The sequence below is a fragment of the Glandiceps talaboti genome, chromosome 19 (assembly GCF_964340395.1).
Source record: "Glandiceps talaboti chromosome 19, keGlaTala1.1, whole genome shotgun sequence".
Lineage (NCBI taxonomy): Eukaryota > Metazoa > Hemichordata > Enteropneusta > Spengelidae > Glandiceps > Glandiceps talaboti.
In genome coordinates this window covers 20,507,806-20,530,603 of record NC_135567.1, presented here as the reverse complement: position 1 = coordinate 20,530,603, position 22,798 = coordinate 20,507,806, and the positions used below count along the sequence as shown (strand labels likewise).

Below are 22,798 nucleotides of genomic sequence, written 5' to 3'. Positions count from 1 at the left end.
TATCTCTTACTATGTGGTCAGTGTGCCCTCTAAGCCAATTGACACACCACTGACGCACACAATTTCTAGTGATGCACCAAAATTTTATGTTCTCCTATCTCTTACTATGTGGTGAGTGTGCCCTCTAAACCAATTTGACATGCCACTGACACACAATTTCTAGTGATGCACCACTGAAAATTTGATGTTCCCTTATCTCTTACTATATGCTGACTCACAAGAAATTTCAGTTTTTTATCATTTTGACTCACAACAAAATTTGGCTACCACTAGAGGGCACACTACTTCCGTCATGCCTATAAAAAAAAATTACATGCGGAGTATATATTATCCATGGAATATTATCTCCCATAAATATCCTGAAAAGATGATGATCAGTGCTTATACCATGTTGTCCCCGACAACCAATCAATGTGACCTGGTGAATGAATGAATGAATGAACAAAATTTATTTCACCAGATAACAAAATAAGCTAAACTTTCAAAGAACATACATAATATAATACACAATTGTTATCTGATGTGGACCATGGAAATAGTTCAGTGGGACTAGTCTTGTCCATGGCCTGTACATTTTTCTACATTTCAAATCGATAATGGGACACAACGAACTTTCAGAAGAAAAGTAAATCAAAAGTACACACAGCACACACACACACACACACACACCTACACACACAAATATGCATACACCTCTAACATAACATAATTCAATAATGTAAAGTGTTCAAAATCTAGAAAATAGTGAAAAAAATGTACTCAATCACATAAACGCTCATAATGGTTTAAGTGTGAATGTGGGTGTATGTGTAAAAATAAGAGATGGGGTATAATGAATATTATCAAGTCATCACAACAAATGCTCACAAAAGGAACTATGGTAGTGATATAACCTTACACACCTTGTTGTATATTCTTTACTTATATATTGACTGAATTTGGAACTCTTGTGGGATGCAGATAGGGATATTTCATCTGTCTTGTCTTTTCTCTCTCCTCTATTTTGTCCCCTATCTTCTTTAACTCTATTCGAAACCTGGAAAGTTGAATAAACACACACTCAGTTCATAATAATAACAGTAATAGTGTGTTATCTCTGTAAGCAGAGCTCAGGGCGCAGAAGTAAATGGAAAGAAAATCAACATATGGTAAGGCCTTAAAAAAACTGATTTTTTTGGTTCTGGTTACCCGAGCCCACCTAACTTTTCACTGCCCGGCTGACACTAAATTTGTTTATGTATTCGAGAAAAAAATAATAAAATCACAAAAATTGTGAAGTCTCACAAGAAATATTGGATGCGGAACTGACATCAACTTAAAAAGACACTCTAAAACTGTTCTTCCAATCTGTAATGACTTTACATCTGATAGCAAGAAATAAACAACACAGAGACCATTTGGAAAACAATGGAAAACCTGAACTAGACACACACACATAAAAAAAACACACACACATAAAAAAAATATAATGAAATAAAATAAAAAATCTACCTACCCCATCTATTCTAAAATTGAGCGTAATCGGAACCACACATTTTTTTCATCAGGTTTAAGAGGAAAAGTGGATTCACAGACACTGGATACTAGGCAATAGTGAACTTGCAAACCAGACTGAGCATGCTCAGATACATGGGATTATGGGATTATGGGATTATCTATGGTTATTGTAATACCTAATCTGGAGCTACTGATAAAATAAACCTCACACAATGGTCAGGGTGACAATGAATTGATTATTTGTGATTACAAACAATGTAATAATATTGTTTACAAAACGAATTGATTAGCATTTAAATGGGATACCATTTCCCATGATGCAACATTCAACATGGTGGGTTTGCAAGTTCCCTATTGAAGAAGGCTGAGACTAATGTTTAAAGAGATAGGTCTTGCGAGAACAAATAAACCAACACATAATGTGACAGTTAAGGAGCCTTAATGACTGAACCAACACATAATGGGACAGTTAAGGGGCCTTGAAAACTTACTTTGCGAGGGCTTGGGTAGCTATTGGGTCACTTTGATATTTCACCATACCATACCCTAACATATCTGGTGATGGCTGACTTAACAAATAAACCATGACCATAGAGCTGAGTGTCATCTGTCTCGATTGTAGTTGTTCTAATATATGTTTCTCAGTCAATGGTTCCTGAAAGAGGTTAAATTATCATTCTAAAAGATAAGTAACATAAGGGGTCTTGTCACTACGAGTCAAAAACAGTGTTAAGAATACTTTCTGACTGACTGAACAGCAGTATTCAAGAATAATATATATCAACTTCAACTATTTCAAAAACTATTTTAAAATATTTTTTCCTTGAAAATATGAGTGACATAAGGGGTACTGTTACTATGAGTCGGAAACAATGTTAAGTACTTTCTGACTGATGAACAGCACTATTCAAGGATAATACATTTCAACTTCTGAAAGCTTAATTTTTTTCTTAAAAGAATCTATTTTGACTGATTGACTCATAGTTTGCCACACATTGTCTTGACACAGAATGGCCAAGATATAAATCTGGTATTTTATGTTCAAATGTTTACACCTTGGCTTGTGCATGATATAAATGTAAGTTAACATATTCACACAAATAGGGAACTTGCAAACCCGCAATGTTGAATGTTGCATCATGAGAAATGTGATAATAAATACTAATCAAATAGTATTGTAAACAATAATGTTACATTTTTTTTAACTACAAATGATCAATTCATAGTTGCCCTGACCATTGTGGGAGGTTTATTTTATCGGTAGGTCCAGATTAGGTATTACAATAACCACAGATAATCCCATAGTCCTTTACGTCTGAGCATGCTCAGTCTGGATTGCAAAAAGAAAAATTGAAAATCCAAACCAACATGGATTCCAGGCTACACTTTTGAGGGCATACAACATTGGAGTTGTCAGTGGCCGAGTGGTCAAACCATTTGCCTCTTACCACTGTGGTCAGGGGTTTGAGCTCATGCAGGGTTTTGTTTAAAATTTACCACACTGTAAGTGTAAGTAAGAAGAGTGTCGTTCAGTTTGACTCTACCGAACAACACAGGTTTTCCCTGGGTACTCCAGTTTCCTCCTGCATTAACACTGAACTCACAAGCAATGGCCCTCACTGGACTTCTCAGGAGACAAGTGTTTATATACTTAAAGAAATATCCAGTATAAATAAAGATTATTATTCTTATTAACCTTATTTGTAGGAGGTTTCCCACGAAGAATTCCAGGATAGTTCGGTGGGAATGCATACTGGTTGTATTGAGGAAAGTTAACTGCAGCATGACCAACACTACAAATAGTTATCATTGATGTTATTACTTCAATTATTTCTTCAGTAGAAGAGAAGCTGCCATTTCCTGGAATACCCTGAAAGAAGGTGAAATATGACAGTGGTAAGTGAAATTTCGGCATACTACAACAGTGGCAACCAAGGTTTCATCATACTACAACAGTGGCAAACAAGGTTTCATCATACTCAACAGTGGTAACCATGGTTACATCATACTACAACAGTGGCAACCAAGGTTTCATCATACTACAACAGTGGCAAACAAGGTTTCATCATACTCAACAGTGGTAACCATGGTTACATCATACTACAACAGTGGCAACCAAGGTTACATCATACTGCAACAGTGGCAACCAAGGTTACATCATACTACAACAGTGGCAACCAAGGTTACATCATACTACAACAGTGGTAACCAAGGTTACACCATACTACAACAGTGGCAACCAAGGTTACATCATACTACAACAGTGGCAACCGAGGTTACATCATACTACAACAGTGGCAACCGAGGTTACATCATACTACAACAGTGGCAACCAAGGTTACATCATACTGCAACAGTAGCAATTGGGAATCAATTTGCATACTACAACATCTCTGCTAGCAAGTTTTCCTCTAGTGGCTTCACATTCAATCTCATTCAGTTTCACCTTGATAACAGGGTGATTCTATCCACACAACAAATGCACCACTATCATTCATATGTGAGAAATCGTCCCTGACTTTTCGAGTCATTAACTCCAGGAGTCCCCCACATATACACTTGTACTTAACAAAACAGTTCATCAAAAAACGTTTCTAGTTGCAGCTAGTGTAGTCTAAATAATCTATCTAAAATAATTTGATAAATTCTACCCCGAGTAAAAGCATTAACTCCTGACTGTGACTTGTGAGCTAAGCTCTCTGCGAATATTTTCCCTTTTTACCTTGACACCAAATCCTTCAGGTGGTACTGCTGATAGTTCAGAAGCCCAGGCCTGTAATTCAGTATCCTGTGCTATCTTCTCAGGTTCATCTTTGAAGTGAAAACACATAAGCACTACATATTATATATAATGCTAAGGCAAAAAAGAGAGAATTATTTCTGGTCAGCGTGCGCATTACTTAAATACCCTCACGTTGATCTTTTTTTCATGTTTGTCCAGCCCATGCAGTCTGCAGATCCCGAGGAGAAACAGAAAAATAACCCTCCCTTCTGCAGTGAAGACAGCTGCAAAGCAAATGACATCTGCCCCACATACATACACTTGATCTAAAGTACTAAATAAATAGAACAGTAACTGCCATAAATAGTAGATTGGATGACAAGCTGACCAAAAACAATTCTTTTCTTCTTCTTCTTTTTTTTTTTTTTTTTTTTTGGGGGGGGGGGGGGGGGTCTAAACACATGAGGATGTGATAATACCATTTACCTTTTTAATTAAAAAAGCAGCAAAAATGAATCAGTACAGCATTTTACAACTCTCCTGACTAGTGATCTTGAAAATACTTATATTAATTTTCATAAATACCAATTCCATGATGATTCTCATTATCACATGGCAATTTAACACTGTCATGTCATTTGTCACTTGTTGAATATTACAACATGCTTGCGCAAGCTTGCAAACTAGGAAGTGAAGGTTTAGTCTCAGCTACAAACTTGTTAACCGTTTTGTACAGGTTCAAGTTTTGGCTAGTTACTCATCTTCAGATTATATGACGAAAACGACTAATACACAGACCCAAATCATAGACCCTACCTCGTGTACGGTCTATGCCCAAATAAGGATATTTTTGACAAAAATGTGAGGTCTGAAAGCCCACTATTAAATGGCAACACTTTTTAAGACAACAAACACACACATACCATAATGTCCTGTAATGACCTCGGTGACATAATTTTTGATTGCATCATACAACAAAATGGCATCATCCCTGAATGGATAGTTTGGAAGTACTTCTGGGTCATCGACCTCTCTCTTCTTGAAGTCGTTAGGAAGAGTTCCGTCAACGTCAAGTCTCCAGGTTTTCCATTGTCGTCGTATGATTTCAAGCATACCAACTCGACCACTACTCATAGTTTGATCAATCCACCAACCTGGGGCTAATAGTATTTCAAACGCAAGACTAGAAGGACAAAATGAATACAAATACGACACTATAATTTAATGTTCCCGAGTGAAACATCTGATAGCCATTTATGGTCACGTGTTATGACTATATCCATTCATCTTCAGTTATCAAACAGACAAAGATAGAAACAGACAAATATTGAGCCAGACAGATAGGGAGACAGATATGGAGATGGACAGACTGATGTACATACAGACAGGGAGACAGATCGACTGACATACATACATACATACATACATACATATACATACATACATACATACATACATACATACATACATACATACATACAGACAGACAGACAGACAGACAGACAGACAGACAGAGCCAGTCGACAGACAGAGCCAGACATATGAACAGACAGACAGACAGACAGACAGACAGACAGACAGACAGACAGACAGACAGACAGACAGACAGACAGACAGACAGACAGAGAAAGAAAGAAACACACATAGACACATACTGGTATATACAGAAACACATAGACACTGATAGATAGCCATACAGGCAGGCAGGGGGACACGTTAGACAAACAGAGAGACAGAGGCAAAGATACTGCTTGAGAAAAAGACTAAAAAAGGAGAAAATGATGGAGAAAGTTTAGACAATGACAAAAAAAGGATATATATCATACGTACTAGTTAATTGCAATGACATTCATGAAATGAATTCCCAATAAACGAAATATCGGATGAGATGGAGATAAATTACGATGGGTACACACTGCAAAGCTTTCAACCACCAAATGTGTGAATGCTAAATGTGTTGAAGATTCATGTACAGCCGATTCAGCATTGTTGAAAAACATCTTGACTAGCATCCATGTGTACTCTGGGTCAGTAGGGAGGAAGACCTGTAAAAATATAGTTATAAAACAATAACAGGAGTAAATATCTCGGTTTAACATTTCAATCATGGAACATGATAAGATAAGATAAGATAAGATAAGATAAGATAAGATAAGATAAGATAAGATAAGATAAGATAAGATAAGATAAGATAAGATAAATTTTACATTTCTAATTTGGTATTTAAAAGAAATAAAGTTAATAATAATCTAAGTAAATAACTAAGTTATAAATATGAAAGTATAGAATAGTTCTAGTGTTTGTCTATTTACTACTACTATTCAGGTATATGAAAAGAGCAGTTATAATATCCTTATGTATATATGTAAATTGCTCTACTCCATCTAAAAGTATAAAGTGTGGGTTTATAGTAGTAATGATGTTTTTGAGACAAAGATAAACATATTTCAACTCTAGACTAACAATAACAGAAACATAATTACGCACAAAGTAGGATTCTTTACCTATAGTTAGATCGAAATATGATCAGCTTTCTTTGAGACCAGAAAAAAATTGTTTCCGGTCAGGACAGTTTGTCCAAAAATGGTGCAACAACACAATTTTTTAAAAATTCTCAACAAACTTTAGCAATCCAGAAAAAAACAGCAGCAAAAGTGCTATCCGAGATATTTTAAATAGTATTATAACAAAGAGTGCTGGACATATGTTACCGGGTTATCGTCACTTTTATCCTGGAATAGTTGGATAGCAACTGGCATCAGATCTTTGTCACTGTTCAGAAAGAACAAAGCAATCGGAGCACACACAACCTATACAAAGACATAAAATAAACAAAAACTGTTGTCCATCATAGATTAAAACACCATCATCTGCCGGGGGGGGGGGGGGGGGGGGGACTACTACCCTTATTTGAGTAGTATACATGTGCTTCCCATTGGGGTTTGTTTTCTAGCCCTTTGGTCTAAAATGTGGTCTACTGTCCTTTACAAAGTCTGGCAGTAATTGCCCAAAATGTTGCCTCATAAGGAAAATGTATTTAGGTCTAAACTTTCATCATTTTTGCCCTTTCTTAAAACCTGTAATGGTCTAAAATGGGGTATTACTTTTTGGTCAAAATGGGTCTAAAATGGGGCCCGGGATTGGCAGCACTGGCGACACACCCCTACCAGAGCTGTCCACTGGTACTGTCCCCATGGCCACACACCCCTACCAGAGCTGCAGTCACTGTACTGCCCCCAGGGGCCACACACCACTACCAGAGCTGGCGCCGGTATCACCCCATGGAGTCATCTGAGACCAGTAATGGTTGTCAATGATATTATACTACCAAACCAGAGTGCCTGTATACTTTCAATTACTACCAAACCAGAGTGCCTATATACTTTCAATTACTACCAAACCAGAGTTCCTATATACTTTCAATTACTACCAAACCAGAGTGCCTGTATACTTTCAATTACTACCAAACCAGAGTGCCTGTATACTTTCAATTACTACCAAACCAGAGTGCCTATATACTTTCAATTACTACCAAACCAGAGTGCCTATATACTTTCAATTACTTCCAAATCAGCGTGCCTATATACTTTCAATTACTACCAAACCAGAGTGCCTATATACTTTCAATTACTACCAAACCAGAGTGCCTATATACTTTCAATTACTACCAAACCAGAGTGCAGTATATACTTTCAATTACTACCAAACCAGAGTGCCTATATACTTTCAATTACTACCAAACCAGAGTGCCTATATACTTTCAATTACTACCAAACCAGAGTGCAGTATATACTTTCAATTACTACCAAACCAGAGTGCCTATATACTTTCAATTACTACCAAACCAGAGTGCCTATATACTTTCAATTACTACCAAACCAGAGTGCCTATATACTTTCAATTACTACCAAACCAGAGTGCCTATATACTTTCAATTACTACCAAACCAGAGTGCCTATATACTTTCAATTACTACCAAAACATAGAGTGCCTATATACTTTCAATTACTACCAAATCAGAGTGCCTATATACTTTCAATTACTACCAAACCAGAGTGCCTATATACTTTCAATTACTACCAAACCAGAGTGCCTATATACTTTCAAATAGGAAGCATCATGTTTATTTTACACATTTACATATCTGGTTCACATAGTCAAGGACTTACCAACTTTGGGTTAGTAGTTGGAAGATCTTTCAGAAAGTCATAGTTCACAATAAAAAGCCTCTTCTTGGCAATGACGTCATCAAGTGTCATGTCTTCAAGAAAAGGTTTCAGCATTTCATCCGTCACTGCAAGACTGTCCAAAAGGTTGGAAATGGCGTCAAAATTGGAAAACAAAATGAACAGACTCTTGATGTGAGTTTTAAAAGAATATCCTGTTATTTGTGTACATTCCTTTTTCAATTCAGGCATTATACAGTAAAAATGGGTCGATGAGGTGTTTTATTGGTGGAACAATATATATATATAATTAGATTAAACTGAGGAAAGAAAATTAACATGGAATCTACCAGTTGACACGTTAGCTCAGCTGGTTAGAGCATTTTGGCTAGTATTCAGGATACCTGACGTTTCGGCTGTACACGGATGACCTTTTTCAAGGGTTGAAACAGTAAAAAAATAGTCAAATTAAAAACTAAAACTGTCTGTGTATAGTCGAAACATCAGGTACTTAAACAAATGCTGATTTTTTAGTAAATCTTGAACTTGTCTCCTTGAACTAAGACATTATGTTTTTATACTTGAAAACAACAATGTGAAACAACATGTACTAAATTCCTCCTAAATCAAAAAATCAACGTTAAATAATTGTTAAAGTTGCTTTTGTACTTCCAATAATATTTTTTTTACACACTTTGTAGTGTTTTGTAATTTTAAGAGTTACAAACACGGATTTAGTCAATGCTGTTTCACATTGTTTTTCAAGTATAAAAATTAAAAAATTAAAAAAAAAAATTAAAAAAATAAATACACATTTATCATCCCCCTCAGGTCACTTTACTTCAGGCCACTTTAAAATATAAATTTGACTCACTTTGAAGGTATCTCCGTGCACAGTTTGATAGCATATGGGTTTAGTCCCTGTAGTCTTAATCTACCAAAATGCCAATCTTCCTTCCACGTTGAATACACTAAAATAAAAGAAAAACTTTGTAAAACAGGATATGACCAAAACAATTTTCTCTTCAGACTTAGATTATTAGACAAATGTACATATTTATCAATGTCCGTTAGACACATTGATATGTTAATGCTCAAAAACATGTGACACAAACATATCTACAATTCTATTTATAGCATTGATTATTTCCATATGGTCTCTGTGTTATTGGTTTCTTCTCATCAGATGTACAGCCATTACAGATTGGAAGAACAGTTTTACATTGTCTTTTTAAGTTGATGTCAGTTTCCGCATCCACTATTTCTTGTGAAAATTCACAATGTTTGCTATTTTGTTATTTTTTTCTTGAATATGTAAAAAAAACAGTTTAGGGTCGGCAGTGAAAAGCTAGGTGGGGTCAGGTAACTGGAACCCAAACAATTATTTTGTTAGGCCTCATCATTTTTGGCATTACTTTGAGATATAAATTAAGATTTTCAACTGTCTATATATAAATTAAGATTTTCAACTGTCGATATATAAATTAAGATTTTCAACTGTCGATATATAAATTAAGATTTTTAACTGTCGATATATATCTAGTGATATTGGGTTTATGTAAATACCTTAGGTATGGGTAAACGTCGATTGTAGATATTCGTAATATCATCAAGTTTTGTCCAAATGGGAAGTGATGACAAAGCTCTAACTCTAGTGTGAACTGTAGCTTTCAAAAATGTCTTCAGTATATCCATCTAATATGAAAAAAAAATTATACCATGCACGAGCCATTTAGAACAGAAAATATGGAATATATACTCTGGTTGTTCTACGTCACAACAATGTGTCTATGTCACTGGTTCTGCTGTCTTTGAAATATGTGTCAAAACGTTAAAAATTATAATTACTTTCCCTAATTTTTCTTTGATATTACTGGCAGGCATAATTATGTTATTCTCTGATATTTTTCTCCATTCAGCCGAAAATACTCGTGACCTAAGGTCACTTGAATTTTCCTTGGATGAACAAAGAAAAATATTGGGGAATAACATCTAAATATATCAAACCATCTGTATGTCTGTCTGTATTTCTGTCTGTCTGTCTGTCTGTCTGTCTGTCTGTCTGTCTGTCTGTCTTTGTGTATGTCTGTCTGCATGTCTGTCTGTTTGTTTGTATGTATGTATGTATGTATGTATGTATGCATGTCTGGCTATCGTTTTATGTGTTTGTCTGTCTTTATACCAAATAGTTCCACCTGCGTGCCAACCTGTTACCTGCCTGCCAGTCAGTCAGTCAGTCAGTCTGTCATTGTGTGTCAGTCTGTCATTGTGTCTGTCTGTCTGTGTCTGTTGTTACATTATATAATATAATATAAATCATCGTACGCCAAACAAATTTTTTAAAGCAATAGCACAAACATACCTCATAGTTCATTGAGAATTCTTCCTGTTTCGGTACACGTTTAACCTGTAACACAAAGTATAATTTTGAAATTCTAATTTACAGATTGCAATAATCACAAAATAGGGATGTTTTTCCATGGACATGTCATGCATTGTCAGTTATGAACAAAAGCTTGTGATGTTTTTAGATTCGTATCAACTAACAATTATATGCAGCACGGCATGTTCTGTACTAGATGTATCTAGAGTTTGACAGTACGTGTTCTGTGTTTGCTATATAAAACTGACTGTAACATGTGCCCTGCCTATTCCATTACATTACTATTCATGAGCAGGTACATGAATATTAATTAGGGGTTGGGTTACTCATTATCCTTGGTTTGTAAGTTTATATATTGTGATAACTTTCACAACCTATGTATACGTACCCCTACCCTTACTAGATGTAGAGTTTGACAGTGTTCTGTGTTTGCTATATAAAACTGACTGTAACATGTGCCCTGCCTATTCCATTGCATTACTATTCATGAGCAGGTACATGAATATTAATTAGGGGTTGGGTTATTCATTATCCTTGGTTTGTAACTTTTAATGTACAACATGTAGCAATAAAGAATGTAGTGTTTTGAGTATACTCTACGACTCTGGTTATCTTTCCTTACCCACTACGCCAAACACTGTCAACTCACTACCAAGACCAGGATTAAGAACTTGATAAGGTTACATTGACTTTTTAAGATGCACTGCCCAGATAAAATATGTACAGCCATTTGAAGTACGTATTTAGTCTAAGTTGTTTTTTACAATTGACTCCCCCCCCCCCCAATAATTTACAAGGGACCAAGAATGTAAGTGATAGGTTATTTGACCAAAGTTTATTGTGATGACTTTCACAACCAATGTACACCTACCCCTACCCTTACCCCTACCTCTCTCTTTTCTTACTTTTGTTGCCCAGTTACACACTTGTATTTTTTTTCTTCTATATTTATTTTGTCAGGGTCACAGACTAGACTAGTTCAAATCGAACTATTTCTGTGGCCCTCACCAGATATATTATCTAATCAACCTCCTTTTTGAAATGTACATAAAAATGTTATCCTGTTTTGTATCTGGTGAATAAACAATTCAATTCAATTCAAACAATTCAAACATATAAGTGTGCCACTTTAATATTATCTCTATTCTTACCATTATTGGAATTCCATTTTCTGCACTTCCTGGTTTGTATAATTCTCGTTTCAGTTTTAGTTCTTCTTGCCTTCTTTCAGGTTCGGGATCATTTTGTGGTAGGAAGCAGTCGTGCTTATAGACAACCAGATGTTTAGACCCCACCCAACGTTGTATTGGAAAGGAGTGTCGTTTACATGTATGGTAATCTTCTATCTCAATATAATCAACGAACCAATCATCACCAAACCATGCATCCCTCCAGATTTCTATCTTGACAACATCACAAAAGTCCCGTAGATCTCGAATAAAAAATCGGTTGGTGTCACCAACTTCAAAGTTGAATCCAAACGGATCATGCAGGACGATTTCACGCGACGCTGTTCCCTCTTTATTGTAGAGAATCAGATGAACTGTTGCATCGGTACCGCCTCCCCTAACATCTCCAGTTCGAACATGAATGATTATATCTGGCATTAAACGTGAGATAAGGGCACCCATTTTGACAAATGTTAAATTTCATCTGTCCCCTGTTGCTCAGTGTGAAATTTGTTTATGTGTGCAAAGGGCAAAAGCCAAGCAGCAGGTGTATCATTGTCTGCTATTTGTTATCAAATGGCACCATCTGTTTGGGCAGAGGTTTTACGAGATATTTGTAGAAACACTTAAGTATTGAGTTACATTAATTCTGCTCTTGTATGTTATTCATTTAGTGTATATTTTTTATATAATTATTGTATTTACTGTTTTCAGTGTTTTTGTTAGTTTTCTTTTGGTGTATGCTATTTGTTGTATGTGTGTGGAGGGTTGCTCTTATATAGGTGACTTATTTTTGAAGTTTAATAAATAAATAAATAAATAAATAAATACACATCAGAAATACAATGATTATTAGATTTGTAGATTGTGTAAAATATCATCAGTGTAATTTTACTACATATGACATTAAATGTCAATCCCATGATTGTCTGACATTCACTCTGGGGTAGTCTAGAATTCTAAACTGGTACAGTATTATGTTTTAAAAAACTTCAGTTTAGAATTCTAGACTAAATCTGGGGGTATTCTTGTGGCAAGTAAATTCATCAATGCAGGTCTGATTAACTTGGTAGCCAACTGAATCAATCATTGGCTGAGCTTCTACCTGCCATATAGACCCTACACTCTTTCATTTATCCACAGACCCTATACTTGTAGGGTTTATGATTATCTCACTCTCCAGACCATAATAATAATGTTTATTCATCAATATGATAAAAATTAACATTAAAATAGATACATATACAAAATACATGGCAGAATGGATCAAGAAATAGCTAAGCTAGTCAAGCTTGTATCCCTTAGTGACTAACAACCAAACTAGTACGTGTAGGTGTATATATACAATATTACAAATTGCCATAGGAACTATTGAAAATAAGAAAAATTTAAAAAATGACAAAGAATAACAAACAACAATGGAACAGTAAAATTGATACACATACAATTTCCACAGTCAATTTACGAAAATGATATAAAGTTGTACATGACAATACAGCTGAGTACATATTCTGAAAATAACAACTCTCAGCCACCACCAAACTACCTAACTGGCTCATCAAAACACTGGGTCGATGGAAAAGTGACGCTTATCTTTTAAAATTCGTGCGTGAGCTAATAGACCGAATCTGAACAGGCAGATTATTCCATGTTTTGACGCCACGAGTATGGCATCGTAGTACACCATAGTACTCGGTTGCAGACGGTGTACGCATTTTCGCTCAACACCAAGGAACGACTTACTCCGTATGCAAGCACAGGACACTCAGGCTTAGTTAGTTATGTTTACGAAAACAGATAAACAAACAAACAATAAATAAATACTGGCAAGCATCAACAACAGCGTAAATTGCAAATCTTTATCACAACAAGAATTGCTGTTTTCCGATATGCGAAATGACCACAATTGTACAACCTAATAAGCGCGGTGGCGTTAATATTGTAGCGTACATCCTGTGTTGAGCCCATGTCTGCCTCCGTAACTCCATCTTTTCCCTAGTTTTGGGGCATGAAGACATAAGGGGGAATCGTTTGATTTCGGGGGAGGAAGTAGGTATATGCTTGGAGTAATTCAGTATAATTACTCCAAGGTATATGGTAGCACATTTTTTCCCATCACTTTGACAGCAATTTTTTTTTCTATTGTCAGCCCTGCATCAAATTATTTTTTCCATATGCAGAAGCAATGCAATTTTCTTTCTCGGTTACCAATTTTGAAGTTCATCGCAACAATTTGTTTTTTACTTCTGTTTTTTGGAACAATTTTTTTTCTCGTCATTACGAGATCAAATTATTTTGTTTCTCCTTCACCTGCCGACAGTTGGTTTTCCCCCATGTAAAACCGCGATGTGTTTTTCATCTAATGGGTTTAAAAGACCATTGTCCCCAAGAAAATAGAAAATCTGTGAGTAAATTTAGCCAGAGAACACCATCATATACATCGATTCCCACAATGTCTTTATTCTTTGATACGAACGCTTCTGCCCGTGTCACTACTCGTTTTCGTACTTCCCCTGCCTTCCCCCTCTAGCAAAATCATATAATCAGCAATTTCCACATTCTCCAAGCCTGTATCAGACCTCGCACGGCTTGGCAGTCCATACATCGCAAAAACCAGTCATACACGTACGTACCTGTTTTCACTTCTGCAGCTGCCAAGTCGAGAACCTTGCACATGCCTTGACCGAGCCTCCGAGAGGAGAAGACGTTGTCGAAACCCTGCAGCGTATACATCCCTTTACCTTAGTAGTTGGCGATATTTTGTACAAATACGCGATAACTCGGCTACTGTCGAAATTTCCTTCATACTTTTTTTTATAAACTATTCTGTCTAACTTAGAAAATCTTCCTCTGACAATCCACAGAGTTCACTATTACCGCAGACTGTAACATTCGGAGCAGACGACATGTCGACAAACATTAGTTTTGTAAACATCAAACTTAGACGCGTGCCAACTGACCAATCAGATCTCTCGAATTGCGCCATCAATTATCTGATTATCATAATTATATGAATAATATATATTCATTAAATATGCTTTGTACAAAGGGTAGATCTGAGCACAGGGGCGTGAAACATTTCATAGATTGTTGTTTTCCAGGTCTACAGACTAAATATAACAACCTTTTGATTATATATTCCTACATGTAAGGGGAAGATATATATAATATTTCTTCGTAGTATAGAGATTGATACATTTATAGCAGCAAGATTCGTACGATATTTTCCTAAGAAAACGAGAGGGCAGGACAGAATATTGTTGGTCGTAACAGAGGCACAGACTGTGTTTACATGTAAATGTTTTAATAAATTGGGAATATGGAGTAAAATTGGATAGTTATTTTGGATTTTTTATTTATAAAACAATTTCACCATGTTTTTTTTACTTGGAAAAATGATGTAAATAACATATGCCAAGTCTTTGTAACTGAATACATATGGGGTACTTTTATTGACACTTCCAACGTTGTAGATGCTGATACACAAATTGGACAATCAGAAATACAACTCTAAAATACCTTCAAGTTAAAGTCATCAGACTTATTTCTATGTCAACTTACATAACATGATCTCGAGTAATGAAATAGCACCTCTGTGACTTACTTAACTGTGAAATCTTATCATAAACCTCTACTGCATATGTTCAGCCATTTTGTGATTTCCTGCAAGGGTTTCTGGGAAAATGTCTGGTGATGACCTTAACAACTACTGAAATAACTTTGTCACAACAAATTTAAAGCGTCTATTTTTTGTGAAGAACCACCAACAATGATTCAAAAGATACGATGAACGATAAATTGCAAAAAACAAATTATTAAAATGTGAAATCATTATGATTGGATGATGTGACATCATATGAAAGAACTTAGAATCGGCATGACAAACGCCCCCTGTGTTGTAATAATTTAGATATTGATAGAATTTGGAATTCTTGTGGGATGCAGATACGGATATTTCATCTTCCTGGTTTTCTCTCTTTTGTCTATAGTATCCCCTATATCCTTTAGTGCTGCTTGAAACCTGGAATGTAATTAATAACCACTGTGTAACTCATGTTATACTCCCGGTGTGTTATTCCTTACCCAGGACCTACACCGTAACTATACAGATAACTATACAGATGTTGTCATGGAGATTCAAAAACATTGACGGTACATAACGAATATTTATGGAGGCAAGAGGTACAGGCAATCTGATTAAAATCTGATGTAGTGAAATCGACTAGATGTCTCTATGTACCTATATTTCCATGTTTTGTGTCGTTTGTTCTGTTTTGGGTGATCGTGGGAAGGCGGCAAACACTCGGAACAAAATAAACGACACAAAACATAGAAATGAGGTAAATAAAGACATCAAGCCACTTTCACCACATCAAATTTTAATCAGATTGGGGAGGGGGATGCAGGGTGCTTGCTTTACTTTAAATGGAGTGCACATATAATAATACATAGACAAATATAATCCAAATCACTAAAAATTACTAACGTTTACTTTTTAATGGCTTTAGTAGCTATAGAGTCACTTTGATATTTCACCATACCATACCCTAATATGTCCAGTGATGGCTGACTGAACAGATAAACCAACACATAATGGGACAGTTAAGGAACCTTAATGACTGAACCAACACATAATGTGACAGTTAAGGAGCCTTAATGACTGAACCAACACTAGTCCTGCTTGCATACGGAGTAATTCGGGACTCGATTCTGACAATTTAGGTGTTTAGAGTCAAGTCAGTAATATAGACTCGTGCACTGCCTGTAAGCAGGGCTAAACCAACACATAATGGGACAGTTAAGGAGCCATAAACACTAAAGACAAAATATAAAAACTTACTTCTTAATGGCTTCAGTACCTATAGGGTCACTTTGATATTTCCTTGTACTATGTCCAAGTATATCTGGTGATGGTTGAATTAAAGTATGGACCATTACCATTGTGCTTAACGTCGTTTTTCTCGATGGAAGTTGTGCCAAAATATGTTTCTCAGTCAGAGGTTCCTATGATGTATAAGAGAAATATATACTTTACGTCCTAACAAGGTGTAAACAACTGAGCAATATGACTTCAGTGTTAGCTAGTATAGCAGTGGTATATCATTACATCGGAAGTCGAGTGTCTACCACCGCACGAGAAATGACATAATAGCTAGGTTTCCATTTGGTGTTTTACGGTAGAATAGAAGGGTTTATGAGTTGTGTGTGATTTATTTGTTGGGAAATGTTCAGCGACGAGAAATATCGCTGGTGCAGGTGTCACTCACAGGCATTTGTCCCGAGATATGTATCAGAACATTTCTATCAGAATTATGCAATAAAGTGTCCATAATATCGATAATATTGACGTATTTAGCCAACTGTATATGAAATACACACCCACCCACCCACCCACACACACACACACCCACACACACACACACACACACACACACACACACACACACACACATTCATATAAACACACTACATAGCCATCTATTGTCATCCGAACAGTTTGCAAACAATTCTCCAATGCCCAATGGCAAAACTGTATTGTTTCTTGGGATATTTGGAGTACATTACGTACCTTGGAGGTTGGAGGTTTTCCTCGTAGAATAGCAGGATAGTTTGGCGGGAATGCATACTGGCCATACTGGGTAAAGTTTGCCACAGCATGACCCATACTACCTAGAGATATAATTGAAGTAACCACTGCAATAATTTCATCAGTGGTAGTAAAGCTGCCATTTCCTGGAACACCCTGAAAAATTGGTTGGAAATTGTACATTATTAATGTAATAGTACATTATTAATTAATCCATATGTGTTACAACAACCTTCCACTGAGCATGGTTCTTTAAGCCTGTCTCAAGCCGTGCTAAAACTACTTACTAACAGCCAGTTTCTCTATTGATTACAAGTGTAATCTTTCACTCCCTGGTGTTTAATTGTAAAGAAATTGTTGATAAGGACAAGGCTGGGTGGTGGACTACTCAGATTACATGACACATTTGTATGTTGTGTAATTATATTTAATGTATGCATCAGACATTTCACATTTACTGCCTGGGTGTATTTGTGTCATATGTCATATGTGTAGTGGACAAGTCAGCCATATTCTGAAAGCTGACTGCTATTTTGATAGGACTAGCAAATATTTCCATAAACTAACACATTCAAACATTTACCCCCAAATACCCACAAACCCCCACCCCCTAGTGCCAGGGTACCGACGACCTACCTGGACACCAAGTCCTTTGGGTGGGGCTGCCGAGAGTTCAGAAGCCCAAGATTGTAGTTCAGTATCTTGGCTTATCTTGTCTGGTTCGTCTGTCAATTATAGATGATAATTGTAATGTTATTCCTAGTAAATTCCTACCTATATTATTATTGCTCATACCTACACGTTGAGACATTGATTACACTTTGGCATTCCAATAGTATAGCGTTTTACAAAATATGTTACAAAATGTACCTCTCAGGGCTTGAAATTAACTTTTTGCCTTGGTACATGTAGTCCAAATGGGCTACCAGTTTCAGAAATTGGTAGCCCAAGGGTGGTGACCAATAGCCTCATATTCCTTAACTGAAAACAGTGTTCTGTATACAGTTGTGTAATAAAAGTTATTATTATTATTCCCCAATATTTTCCTTTGTTCAACCAAGGAAAATATGAGCGACCTAAGGGGCCTTGTCAGTATGAGTTGCTAGAGGAGTAGTGACAAAACCCTTAGGTGACAAGTATTTACTGGCTAATTGAAGAAAAATATTGGAGAAAACCATAATTATATCAGCGCCAGTAATATCAAAGAAAATTTTACTTTAGAAATGGCAATTTTTTGAACGTTTTGATGCAATTTTTGAAAATGGCAGAACCAGTGACATAGACACGTGTTGTCGTGATGTAGAACAACCAGGGTATACATTCCATATTTATGGTTTATGCAAAGTATAATTTCTCTTAAATATCAATGATGATTATAAATTTATAAGTCAATCTTAGTTGTTCACGATCTATGTGTGGATGAATCTCAGTAATTTCAATACTAACGTTATTAAATTGTTGAAATATTGTGGCCTAGAGAGACTGACATGGCTTCGATGAAAGGTTATTTCATAGGCTATAGAAGAGAATACTACATTTTTGCCAGAGAGGGCGCTTTTCTGTACAATATTAAGAATTTGTTATAAATGAAGAAAGAAAAGTGACACAGGAATTGAACCCACGTCCCCTAAACACTAGCCTGAGTGCTCTAAACCATCTGAGCTAATGTGCCAACTGGTAGATAACGTGAATTGAACCTACATCCCCTAAACACTAGTCAGAGTGCTCTAACCAGCTGAGCTAAAGTACCAACTGGTAGATAACGTGAATTGAACCTACGTCCCCTAAACACTAGTCAGAGAGCTAGATAACGTATGATGTGTACCTTCTTTCCTCAAAGCGGTGGTGAGAACCCAATTAACTCATTTTATAAAGCTTTACCTTTCAAGCTAAGGATCAAAATAGATTCACAGATCTCCCAGCCTAAAGGGTGACCAACGTAGGAATTGGTGATTAATGCAATGAGGATCATACAATTGATAAGATGCAGAGGTTTTTTTTCTTTTTTTAGATCAAAAGATAATTTAACAAACCTAACTTATCAGACAATCATACCGACATTGGCGAAAAGTCTGGATTTGCTCAAAATATAATTTATGATTGCGAGTAATAATTTTCATATGTAATGTTCTGTATGGTTTCAAGTATACAAAGTCATACCATAGTGCCCTTTCACAATATCTGTGACGTAATCTTTAATGGCATCGAAAACCAACAACGCGTCGTCTCTGAAAGGATAGTTTGGAAGTACTTCCGGGTCATTGACTCCTCTCTCCTTAAATCCATTGGGAAGAGTTCCATCAACGTCAAGTCTCCAGGTTTTCCACTGTCGTCGTATGATTTCAAGCATACCAATACGACCACTACTCATTGCTTCATCTACCCATCCACCAGGGGCTAGTAAAACATCTAAGGCAAGACTATATAAATAAAACCCAAATGTAAGGGATTGAATTTTTAATCTATTGGAGGCAAGATATTTCACCATCCTTTACATAGTATTTATTAAGGCCTAAAAAAAGTTGTGTGGTTCCGGTTACCTGACCCCCACCTAAATTTTCACTGCCGACCCTAAACTTTTTTTATGTAATCGAGAAAAAAATAATAAAATCACGAAAATTGTGAAGTCTTGTGAGAAATAGTGATAGTTAATTATGTCGGGGGAGCCATCGCTGTCCGATTGGACCTAAACTGTGCCATGCCAGTACCAATCTGTAATAGCTGTACATCTGATGGGAAGAAACCAATAACACAGAGACCATATGGAAAAGAACGGAAAACATAACTACCTGAACTAGACACTCAAACATGATAAACATGAAAAAAAATGTTTAAAAAATTAAAATAAAAAAATCTACGTACGTACCCCACCTATTCTAAAATTGAGTGTAACCGGAACCACTCAATTTTTTTTTGCCTAAGGCTATTTCAGATAGAAGTGTTGATATGTGATGTGTACACTTAAATATTTTCATTTGGATGTAGTCTTTAATTGTTCTGTTAAATTGAGTTTGGTTTACAATATCAAATACATCATTTCCGAAGAAAAATTATTGCATAAATCTGTATGATTCAGAGAGACAAAGACGGACAGTTGGATGGATGGACGGACTGACGGACGGACAGGCAGGCAGGCAGACAGACAGACAGACAGACAGACAGACAGACAGACAGACAGACAGACAGACAGACTGGCTAAAACTCATGAGAGATATAGACAGCCCGACCTACACTGAGTGAGCAAGCGACAGACAGACAAACAGACAGACAAACAGACAGACAGAGACAGACAGACAGACAGACAGACAGACAGACAGACAGACAGACAGACAGACTGGCTAAAACTCATGAGAGATAGACAGCCCGACCTACACTGAGTGAGCAAGCGACAGACAGACAGACAGACAAACAAACAGACAGACAAACAGACAGACAGAGACAGACAGACAGACAGACAGACAGACAGACAGACAGACAGACAGACAGACAGTTTAATTGACAGATAGACAAAGTCAAATTTAGTACTTACTGATTAATTGCAATGACATTCATGAAATGAATTCCCAATAAACGAAATATTGGGTGAGATGGAGATAAATTACGATGTGTACACAAGGCAAATGTTTCAGTCACTATATGGGTAAACCCTAAATGGGTCGATGCCTGGTGTACCGCTGTCTCTGCATTGTTGAAAAACATTTTTGCCAATGTCCACGTACACTCCGGATCAGTCGGAAGGAAAACCTGTACAATAAAATGTGCATAATGAATTTCATCAACATATTCAGAATCAGTGTGCACTCTAATGATAGCCAAATTTTGTTCTTGTGAGTCAAAAAGAGAAAAAGTCATCACACATAGTAAATAGGGGAAAACCAAATTTTGGTGTGTCACTAGTAATTGTGTGCGTCATTGGCATGTCAAATTGGCTTAGCCCACAGGGGACCCAGGAACCGTGTGACAAACAAAACAAACAAATAAATAAACTATCAAATAAATGACAAATGAACAAGCAAACGACCGACAAGTATAGGGACAAATAAAATAATTAAATAAACCAGCAAATAAACAGATACTCATGGGGTAATACTAGATATGTTTTTTGTACCCATCACTATAAAAAAACACAAGGGTTCACTCTAGGTCTTTCTCTGTCCCTCTTTTCAAGCCTCAAAAAACACCCAAATCAATCTTAAATGACAATAAACACTCAGTATACGTAATTTACAGGACCCTGGCTGGAGGGCGTGAAGCGGTATTTAAACTGAATTCAAATACCGAGATGTAACCGATAATAAAACATATGAATACTGCGATGGAGATGGTGGAAATTGATTTTTAAATCACCGAAATTTGTAGTCCATGTGAGATGAAAGGTAGAAATGTTAGCTGAATCGAGAGGCTAATGAGGTAGATGTCTATCTATTAATACTATATGAAAAAAAAGCTGACGACTGTATTAAACATATAATTGACACCGGATTATCTTATGTCTGAAAAAAAAAACTTTTCAAAACATAATAAAATATTGGAAACATAATTTACCGGATTATCTTCACTTTTATCCTGGAATAGTTGGATAGCAACTGGCATCAGATCTTTCTCATTGTTCAGAAAGAACAAACCAATTGGTGAACAGACAACCTGTGATCAAATAGAATTAAACAATAAGGTGATATTTTTATCACTAATGTTTTAAATAACATAACATCTGTCACAGTGTCTGATCTGTCACAGTGTCATTGCACAATGTTTATGTAATTTTAGGTCTTTCCATTTATCCAGTATAATAATAATAATAATAATAATAAAATTATTGCCAGAAATTAAAGGTTTACAAAATATTCTAATCTTATCTACAAATGTACAAATATATCAAAATTAACAATTTAAATGTGCCATAAAATAGAACAATGTAGAGAATTACAAACAAATTTCTGGCTAGGGCCACAAAAATAGTTCTTAGGAACTAGTCGAGCTCGTGGCCCCAATAGAAGTCGTTGTGATTATGTAACTTATTGTAACTGTAGTGTTTGTTGGTTGTTTTTTATTTCTGTGTATATTTGTGTTGGGGGTCAACATTTATAGTATAGGCGTTCATCACGTGTGTGGACTGCCTGACAAAGTTAAAATAAATAAAATAAATAAATAATACTGTGTGTAGCCTCACAGCAAGATGAAAAAGAAATTACATACATTTTAAAACTCCAAAATATCGTCGATTTGTGGGATTTGGCTTGATTTGGCTTGAACAATGAATATTCATGACTCCTA

At 36.1% G+C, this 22,798-nt stretch overlaps 2 protein-coding genes across 2 annotated transcripts in view; both read right to left on the bottom strand.

Annotated features, from left to right (window-relative positions):
- Positions 1 to 921: 921 nt before the first annotated feature.
- LOC144450133 (allene oxide synthase-lipoxygenase protein-like) lies at positions 922 to 12,399 on the bottom strand. Its single transcript, XM_078140701.1, has 12 exons — positions 11,920 to 12,399; positions 10,748 to 10,792; positions 9,953 to 10,080; positions 9,260 to 9,358; positions 8,389 to 8,521; positions 6,931 to 7,029; positions 6,050 to 6,264; positions 5,143 to 5,402; positions 4,220 to 4,308; positions 3,194 to 3,367; positions 1,989 to 2,152; positions 922 to 1,036 (listed from the first exon to the last, which is right to left on the bottom strand). The coding sequence occupies exons 1-12, from the start codon at positions 12,397 to 12,399 to the stop codon at positions 922 to 924; spliced, it is 2,001 nt and encodes a 666-aa protein (XP_077996827.1).
- A 3,317-nt stretch (positions 12,400 to 15,716) lies between these two features.
- LOC144449888 (allene oxide synthase-lipoxygenase protein-like) overlaps positions 15,717 to 22,798 on the bottom strand; it is a 10,771-nt gene continuing 3,689 nt past the window's right edge. The window contains exons 6-12 of the mRNA XM_078140433.1: positions 22,070 to 22,168; positions 21,054 to 21,268; positions 19,685 to 19,944; positions 18,161 to 18,249; positions 17,507 to 17,680; positions 16,778 to 16,941; positions 15,717 to 15,958 (exon numbers count right to left, since the gene is read on the bottom strand). Of these exons, the coding sequence (XP_077996559.1) occupies positions 15,844 to 15,958; positions 16,778 to 16,941; positions 17,507 to 17,680; positions 18,161 to 18,249; positions 19,685 to 19,944; positions 21,054 to 21,268; positions 22,070 to 22,168 (1,116 nt within the window). The 3' untranslated portion in view covers positions 15,717 to 15,843. The remainder of the gene's footprint in view (positions 15,959 to 16,777; positions 16,942 to 17,506; positions 17,681 to 18,160; positions 18,250 to 19,684; positions 19,945 to 21,053; positions 21,269 to 22,069; positions 22,169 to 22,798) is intronic.